At 42.0% G+C, this 9,701-nt stretch overlaps 1 protein-coding gene across 2 annotated transcripts; it reads right to left on the minus strand.

Moving 5' to 3' along the window:
* Positions 1-2,712: 2,712 nt before the first annotated feature.
* On the minus strand, positions 2,713-6,347 carry LOC115175800 (frizzled-1). 2 transcript variants are annotated; one of them, XM_029735335.1, is made up of 2 exons: positions 5,642-5,721; positions 2,713-5,118 (listed from the first exon to the last, which is right to left on the minus strand). In XM_029735335.1, exon 2 carries the CDS (start codon positions 5,115-5,117, stop codon positions 4,434-4,436), a length of 684 nt encoding a protein of 227 aa, XP_029591195.1. In that variant the 5' UTR covers position 5,118; positions 5,642-5,721; the 3' UTR covers positions 2,713-4,433. The 2 variants fall into 2 exon arrangements, with proteins under 2 accessions (XP_029591195.1, XP_029591194.1); XM_029735334.1 differs by having other exon boundaries at positions 2,713-6,347.
* Between the last annotated feature and the right edge of the window lie 3,354 nt (positions 6,348-9,701).

Here is a 9,701-nt window from a genome sequence, read left to right on the forward strand (position 1 = left end):
ATACAGTAGTTTCCTTTTCTCAGCTTCTTGTCTCCACTGATAGACCGCTTACAGATGATCTATGACTGTTTTTGGGGCGTTATAATCCTAATGTTAAGTCAAAACCAAATCAGAACTGTCAGTGAATGTCCTGGGAATGTTATTGGTGTGCTGGGTTGTGCATCGGATTTACAATGCATTAAAACAACAAAACGTAAAAGGCGCCCGGGTCTCCACGACCAACCCTTTACATGTTGCGTTTATATGTTTGCTCAGTGTAATAGCATCTGTAGGGTTGGAAGTAGCGCATTAACTATTTTTAATCAAGTTCCCCCCCCCCACAAAGACTGAGTTTAGTCTGCTGAGGCCTTGGTCCACTGCCATTTGGCTCAATTCCCCTCAGCTTCCAACCAGAAGCAATAGTTGGGCTGTCTATGAATTCCAGGGAGTAGGAAGCTGGGTAGCCTGCATCTGTAAGCAGTGGCTCAGGGACTCGGGAGAACACTAATGAGGGCTGGTGCTCGTTTGGGGGAAGCATTGAGGCTGAACCCACCCGCCGCCTCACGTCAACATTCAAAATGTTGAATTTCTTTAAAAAAAATAGATGAGAAGTTGTAGGTCTCCCTTGTCAATGCTTGGGGAGAATGATGGGGCTAAACTTTTCAAGAAAGACCTTGTCATATAAACCAAACACAATCAATTCTATGTAGTTATGCGGTGTACTGTGTGGTGATTGTCCACTGTTTCATTCAGTGTGTGTCGTGTGCCATCGGTTCCTATCTCTGCTTGATTTATCATATTGTTTCCAAACCAACATCTTTTCTGGAAACAGATGTTTGGCAGTGCCGTGTGTTCCATGCAATTTCACGTATCTGGCTTCTTTTCATAGCCTTCCAGTGACTCACTTGTCCTTGGCGGCCTTGCCAACATGGCTGTCTGACTGACTGACTCCATTTCAGAGTGCTATCAGGAAATATATGTTCATCATGGATGTGATAGCACAAGTGCGCTTTATGTGTGAGAACATTAATGCCACAATCATTCATTTGTTTTTCAGCAAAACTGCAGCCACTTTTTTGCCATAAAGCTGAGGGATGGAGAAATGTAACCACAGCTGTAAATATCACAGTGCCTTAAGCAGCCTTTCTGCAGTACAAGACCCAATGGAATTTCATGATGTAAGACAAGTGGGCTAGCCAGACAACTTTGATAAACATTTGAGTTTCTAGGTCCTGAATAATGATGAATATAGAATAAAAATCGAGCTCCATTCAACTTCGTCTTTGTGAACTATGAAATATAGAGTAATGTCAGAGCTTTTTGTCTGATTTGCTAATATTAGCCGACTTGATTCTACTATGTGAAAGAAATGAATGACTAAAACCTACCTTATTTGCAACACCATTTGCAAGTTCATTCTCTGGCTGAAAAGTATCAAAATATGTGTAAAGTTAACATTTCTTAAAAATGTCTGCCATTGGAAGGTCAAAGTACTGATATACACTAAGTATACAAAACATTAAGAACACCTGCTCTTTCCATGACAGACTGACCAGGTGAATCCAGGTGAAAGCTGTGATCCCTTATTGATGTCACTTGTTAAATCCACTTCAAATCAGTGTAGATGAAGGGGAGGACACAGGATCGTGTATATGTGTGCTATTCAGAGGGTGAATGGCCAAGGTTTTTCTCTCAACAGTTTCCTGTGTGTATCAAAAATGGTCCACCACCCAAAGGACATCCAGCCAACTTGACACAACTGTGGAAAACACTGTAGTCACATGGGCCAGCATCCCTGTGGAACACTTTGGACACCTTGTAGAGTCCATGCCCTGACAAATTGAGGCTGTTCTGAAATTGACACTAGACCCTAGTTAATGCTGGGTGTTTCATATCTATTCAGTGTTAGGTCCAGCAGGCTGTCCCAACACATAATGACATGAAAACATTAATAGTGTAAAAGGCCTCTTAGGTTGACACTACATAGTTGTATTTTCTATCCATTTGAAGAGAAGAAAGTTCTCTCTCAGGGGACACCATTTCAATTTCACCCCAAGTTTGGGAACCACTGGTATAGGCACTATACTTTATTACCTTCTTTCAAAGTATACTTTTCTGTTCAGTAACACCAGGGTTGTGTTTATTAGAGAAAACAATTGTAAAAATGATTTAATGTTATGTATCGGAAAATGAAGTCTTGGTAGTGCTTCCCTGTTTTTTTCCCCCATTTGGTGTCTAAAGTACACTGCCCAGTAGTAAATCAACTAGACTGTCAGCGGTTACAAATAGTGTCACAAAGCTCTTCGTCTAAAAGCTTCAAGTTACCTTTGTTGGCCTACATTTTTGACACAGTGTAACACTATCTACTGTACATAAAGACAACCAGGAGCTACAGGGAAGCAGAACGCACTATACTGCCCTACCAAGCAAAAAGGGAGTAACTTTTCATTTGGTCAAAAATGAGTTAGTTATTTTTGATACATTAAATATATGCTTAATCATGCGGACAAGAATCCTGCCTCTATTGTATTGTGTTTTGGAGAAAATGGGGGTCATGTTAGCAATAACTGCATAAACTTACTGTGAAAACAAGGTAAATCAAATCCACACTATGAGCAGTTACTGCCTTTTTGCTTGGTAGGGCAGTATACACTTCCCAATTGGCAAGATTTTAGCTGAAACTGTTGCAATTCAAAACTTTCACCACAAAGAAAGATGAATTCCAAACCAGGATTAGTGTATAAAAATGGAGGGAGCTTTTATTTTCATATAAAATGATGGTATGCTAGGATTATCTGTTCAATATACACATGGGTACAATGAAAAAGGCTGCTAGTAGAACATTATATGCAATTTATAAACATTGGTCAGCATACAAAACAAGATTGACCTACAAACGCAGCGCCATAAGAATGGCTTTGATTAAGAAAATGTAATACCTGGGTAAGAAAATATACCACAGTGCTAAAACAGAAATCAGTACCAGCATTGATGCCTTGGACTAAAAAAAGTCACTGGAGATGAAGAATCATTGAGAACAAGTGAACAACATGGCTGTGTTCATTAGGGCATGCAACAGAAAATATTTTGCAATGGAAAACTTATTGGACAAGTCCATATATTCCCTCCCTGTGTCTGTTTTCTACTGCTTGGTACCTAATGAACACGACCCTCTGTGCGTTAGGGAAGCAAGAGCTCAATGAATTACCTTTGAGAAAGGATCTATAAAATAACCCTTGTCTAAACACCATCCATTACAGAGCTGTGACTTACAATTGGATACAAGCTTTGCATTATAAAATAACGAATATGACATATGCGCAACATGCATGCATGTGACCGATTTCTAAGGAGGAGGACTCATTAAAGTTGAGAATGTTTTATTCAAGGATGCCATGTGGGGTGAGGCATTAGTACATTTTCACCCATTTAAGCAGAATAATGTACTTGAAGTCACCAGAGAACAATCCCTTGGTGACTAGAAAGCAACAGCTGCTGGATAATTGTGTAGACAGCCTGATATTGGACTTCAAACACAATAACTCCACCCATACACTCTTCATTAAAACAAAGGCACGGGACTGAGCATTCCATTATTGTCAAAGTCTATTCCAGTTGTGTAGCTTGTGGGTAGAGAAGGTAATCATTTTGGAGCTATCCCCATAAGTAAAAGGCTTTTGAATGAGTGCTATGTTCAAAATAGTTCAATAGCGACAGGCCTTTTGTTAACACATTGGGATATAGATCTCAACCCCTAATCCAATATGTTTTTGGAGCAGTCTGCATTCACTGTAATGGTAAAATATCAGCAAAACACAAAATACACATGGGGAAAGACAATTGAACGCTCAAACATCCCCTGAAAACACATGGTAAGACAAAGATGTCAATAGAAACAAGAATAAACTATAAAGTGGCCAATTTCCAGGTTTGAAATAGTGGACAGACTACAGACTGATTTTGAACAAGGTCATTATGACCCATAAAATACAGTAAAAGTCCAACAGAACCTTGTTGACTTTTTCTCAAATATAGGGAAGATCTCAATTGCATAGGGGAGGGGGGAGGGACCACTGGCTTTCTCATCCAATGGGTTTCAAGAAGAAGATGAGAGAGGACACAAGGACTATGCAATTGAGATATTCCCATAGTTCACATGAAACGCTACTAAAGGGATGACATGAAAAAGTTCAATGGAGCACCAATAGAATGAATGAAAATGTTCATACAGTCCAATTCTCCTCATTGAACTAGATAAGAGCTTTTCTTCCTTTTAGATCAAAGTGTGATTGATGAGAATCAAATGTGTGGTCTATTTTAAATACAAATATACGTACAAAAATTTCCAGAAAAGTGTATTTACATTTTTTTCGTTTGAGTGTGTCACAGTAGCCTTTTCTTCAATTCATGTATCTGTGATACTATGTTCAGGGGATAACAAGCAGTATAAGGTCTCACACTGTCGTCTCACCCTGTTTATTGCTCGCCAGTGTTGTATAAAATCTCCTCCACGAATTCAGCGTCTTACTCGACCAAATCCAAAAGCCAGAGGTGATGCCCACGATCAATGTCATCAGGTACTTGATCATGAAGACGGTAAAGTCTGGCGACATCTGCAGGTGATTGTGCCCGGGGCATGGCACGGCATAGTTTTTACACGTCCGACTCACCCAACTCTTCTCCCACTGTTCCCTGAACGCCTGCTCATAGAAGTAGCATGCGATGACAATGGTGGCGGGCACCGTGTAGAGCACGCTGAAGATGCCAATGCGCACCATGAGCTTCTCCAGTTTCTCCGTCTTGGTGCCGTCGTGCTTCATGATGGTCCGGATGCGGAAGAGCGACACGAAGCCTGCCAGAAGGAACGAGGTGCCCAGGGAGAGGTAGATGAAGAGCGGCGCCAGAACGAAGCCTCTGAGAGCGTCCACGCTGTTAATGCCCACGTAGCACACGCCGCTCAGAACGTCGCCGTCCACCTGCCCCACCGCCAGGATGGTGATGGTCTTGATGGCAGGTACCGCCCATGCCGCCAGGTGGAAGTACTGCGAGTTGGCTTCGATGGCCTCGTGACCCCACTTCATCCCGGCTGACAAGAACCACGTCAAGGCTAGGATAACCCACCAGATGGAGCTGGCCATGCTGAAAAAGTAAAGTATCATGAACAAAATGGTGCAGCCCTCCTTTTTGGTGCCTTGTACGACAGTTTTGACGTCGCTGTCAAAGCGGTCGTTGCAAACCACCTTGTCCCCCAACAAGAAGCCAGCGATGTAGACTATTGACACCATAGTGTAGCAGCCTGATAGGAAAATTATGGGTCGCTCTGGGTAGCTGAACCTCTGCATGTCCACCAAGTAGGTCAAAACCGTGAACAGAGTGGACGCACAGCATAACACAGACCATATTCCAATCCATATCTTGGCGAATTTCAACTCGTCCTCATTGAAGTACATCATGCCATGGGGTTTTGAGGGCTCACAAGGTGCACCACAATACTCCTCCCCAAGAAAATGGTAGTTCAAATAGGGGGGTACTTTCAATGCAACTGGGCATCTAAACTGTCCCTTTACAGTCCTATGCTGCCCATAAGGTGATTCTGTTACATCCGCTGTAGGATTAATAGGTGCACTTCTATCAGACACGTTTTGCCCGACGCACAACTCACCCGCTCCGTGAACAGGGAAAGATTCACAGGCGAGGCTGTCAGGCCATTGGAAGCCGAATTTATTCATCAGAGCCTCGCAGCCCTGCCTCGCTCTCTCGCAGAGCGAGCGGCACGGAGGCAGTGCTTGTTCCAGCACCGTACAAACGGGAGCATACATGGAACAGAGGAAAAACTTCAGGTCAGGAGAGCATTGAACTTTCACAAGCGGATAAAACTGGTGCACTTCAAGCCCCGCGTCCTCTTGGTTGGTGTGCCCTAATAAATTTGGCATGATTGTCTCGTTATAGGCAATATCCGTACAGAGAGGAATGGAAATAGGTTGGCAAAAGCCATGTTCAGGAACAGACATTCCACGTTCACCATACTGACCATCTGCTTGCGGTAAAAGTGCAAAAATAATCAGAACCAGCAAATGGGAAAACATCCTACAAACTTTGTCGTTCCCCATTCCAAATAAATTCCAACAGCCACTTTCCAACCGCGAGTAAACACGCAGACTAGAGACCACTGGATTATTTTCCAGGATAAAACAAAAGCATACACGACTGTACTATTTCCTATGACAGGCGACATACGTTACTTTATATCTTTGCAGAGGTTGTTGCTTCCAGAATTTAGCTCGGCTACTCACAAGAGATTTTAAATCCGTCTGTTGTCAGTGTGTAGCCATTATCTGTCTCCAACTGTCTGTGTGACTGTTCGGTTTCTAGTCTCCCACTATTCACAGAGGGAGGAGCCTTGAAACAGATGATAGGTTACTTTTTAGGGATCATCTCAATCTTGCAAGATTGTTAATATTTGGTCCCCAAAATTAGATATATATTTTTTGTCTATTCGATTTTTTATCCTACTAAACCATGAATTTTAAAACATCATGCAATCTTCCTATTTTTGACTGAAAGTTGCTACATGTGTAATAAAAACTGTATCCAATTTGTATATGTTGCAGTAGAGGTGCTTGGTAAAAATCCCCGGGGAACCTGTTCGTTTATATGCCTTGACACTGTGATATATATGCCTAAAGCCAAGACAATAAGAAGACACAGCAGCAGAATAAATTAAACCACACATTTGTTTCATCACAAAACTGGAGAGCAGCAACCACAAAACATATTGTATCAAACAAACAGTTACATGACTTAGAGCATGGTCAAGCAAGTTAATGTTTCCGACATTTTCCGACTACTGAACAACTAGAACCATGTAGAGTTATCACAATTCACAAAGAAACAGGCACTGCCTCCACTATTCCAGCATCATTTCAAAATCCTCTAATCACCTTTGCTTAGTCTAATACAGTGACAAAAGATACCAACAATTATTTAGTCCAATCAAAGTAAGCTAAATATGATGCAGCTGTCCATGGTACTGATTTATGAGTGTGTGTGTGTGTGTGTGTGTGTGTGTCTGTGTGTTCATGCAAGTAGAAAAAATATTTTGACTCACCCTACTTGTAGAGAGACGCCAATGCCATCCTTCTCTTTCATGTTGCCTAAATGGTCTACGACTCTGTCATACATGCTTTTAGTTTTTGCTGTCCTAGGCAACCTGGCTAAAATGCTTGCTCGCTAGCCTAACTTCCTTTCATGGGCAACGCTGCGCCAGGCCAGATAGTTAACATTTGCCTAACGTTACTACATCTAGCTACATGTTGAACTTCCATCCTCTCAGGCCAGGGCCACAATGTATACATTTATGGTTGGATCAGAATCGCCAGTCCAAATCCTTATCTCCATCTATGACTAATTTAGGACAGGGCAACAACACAAGAAGATGCAACAATTCAAGTTTTCTGTCAATTACGTTTTGATTCTAATGTGATCTGATTGGTGTGACGGCAAATCCAAACTGGCTTCCCTTGACACTTTTTTTGGTGTGCCAGGACCATTCACAGCTGAGCTCACTCAGTTTAGCTCAATGCTGATTGGCTATTATTTTATATATTTTTTTGTCAATTGAGGCCAAATGCTCGCTGGCTTCCCTTGCATTCAATGCTACTGGCGGCAACAATGTCATCCTCTTTTTGACCAGACAGCATCAGATAGATGGGCTACACATACAGAGGGCACTGTTTCATTTGCTTGGATGCTTTCTCCGTGAGATACATTCAGCCTTTGGTGAACTGGAAGACATGTATGAAACACAGAGAGAGGAAAGATTTTTTTTTAAGTAATAATTTCTTGATCATTTTTTGGGGAAGCCTGACTTCCCTTGGCATCCATGAATACACGCCACTGATATGCTGTTAGTATTATTTGCTTACAAACATTAGTGACTTGGTATGTGTTTTCATCACATTTTCGAGAGAAAACTTGCTTAATCTGATACATTTTGACTGATATAGTTTCCATTAAAAGACAGACAAAAATTCACACCGATTTTGACATTGCAAATGATTTGGGCCGACCAATGCATTTATAATAGCCACACCTACGTTATAATTTCATAATCACCTTGGAATCAAATAACTTCCCTAATCATCTTAATTGTCTCTATTAGGCAGACCACTAATATAAACCTTATCTACTCTACCACCACCATGCCATCATATCATATCATATCATATCATATGGGTATTGAAAGTTGCACCCTCCCTCTTCCTTGGAGGCTGGGAGAGAAGGCTGCTGTGGTCCAAGCCAGAGGCCCAGCTCTTACTCACGCAGCTGGGCCTGTAGGGGTCTGCTGTCCCTGGTCGGATTAACGCCTGATGGAGAGGAGGTGTGAAATTTAAGCCGATTGTGGAGTGACAGACTCACAGCTGGCCCCAGTGACCCTGCAGGCTGCTGTGGCCTGGGGAGGGGGGGAGAGGGTGTGTGTAGCTATGGCAGCCAGGCAGTGTAGGAGGATACAGAGACAACCACAAAAGCGACGTTTTGCAGCACATATTCCCATACACGTGCACATACACGTGCACATACACGTGCACATACACATACATGTACACGTACGCACACACAGGCACACAAGACACACACATCAAGAGCCCACTAATGAATATTAGCAAAAACTCTATCCTTCTACACACACACACACACACACACACACACACACACACACACACACACACACACACACATCAAGAGCCCACTAATGAATATTAGCAAAAACCCTATCCTTCTATGTTTGTCACTACAGTCCCAGCAGCAGTCCGGATCTGACCACATTATCTCGCCTTAATAGGCTGACCTCGCGGCTCCCCCTACTGAATTATGCATGCTTCCCCAATCCCCCCTCCCAGTCCTTGGAAGTCAGCACTTCCCAGCAGATGTGGGTCTCAAAATGCCTGAAATCTGCACTTTTGGAAGAATGTCTCCTTTTCTACATCACAGATTAGAAAACATATTTTGTTTTGTAATGGGCAGCACTGTAAAACTGTCTAATAATATACATGCAGTACTTCAAATGCTGCTTTTTACATCCCAGATAATGATACTTACAGTATTTTCATGAACAACAGGTTAAAAAAATATTGTTAATTGTATAGTGTTTGAGATCGATGTGTTCTTACTTATTACAGGTTATTCAAAGTGGAGCTATAGGAGAAAATACTGCTAAAGGTTATCTTTTAATCAACCATTTTCAAACCTCACAACTTCATTGTGCCATTATGTCATACTGTTCACTATTACCACTTGCATATTACTCAAATAAGAATTCACAGGGTATCATAATGTTTATGAAAACAACTGTCTTAATTATGATTGCGTCATTGCTACTGTAGTACATTAATCAAAGCCCAGTAAGCCTACTTCATGTCCTATTAACACCACTTTTGACGGAAATTGTTTATCCACAATGTTCCTCATGGGTGACCATTGAAAGGCTCACTACTCGTGAAAGAGGAGTAAAAACTAGACTTGCATCTTGTGTGTCTTGAACTCACTCTGAAATGGACACATTTTACTTGGTCTCCACAATAAGCTACAGTGTGTTCCAATTACACAGACAGTGCCAGTGTGCAAACACAGCTTGTCCCGGCTCTCGGCATGACCCGCCAAGCAAAGCAAAAGCCACAAACAAAGGAAATTCACACAGGTTCAGCTCCCAGCATTTTCTGCTG

Source organism: Salmo trutta, chromosome 36 (genome assembly GCF_901001165.1).
Source record: "Salmo trutta chromosome 36, fSalTru1.1, whole genome shotgun sequence".
NCBI classification, from domain to species: domain Eukaryota; kingdom Metazoa; phylum Chordata; class Actinopteri; order Salmoniformes; family Salmonidae; genus Salmo; species Salmo trutta.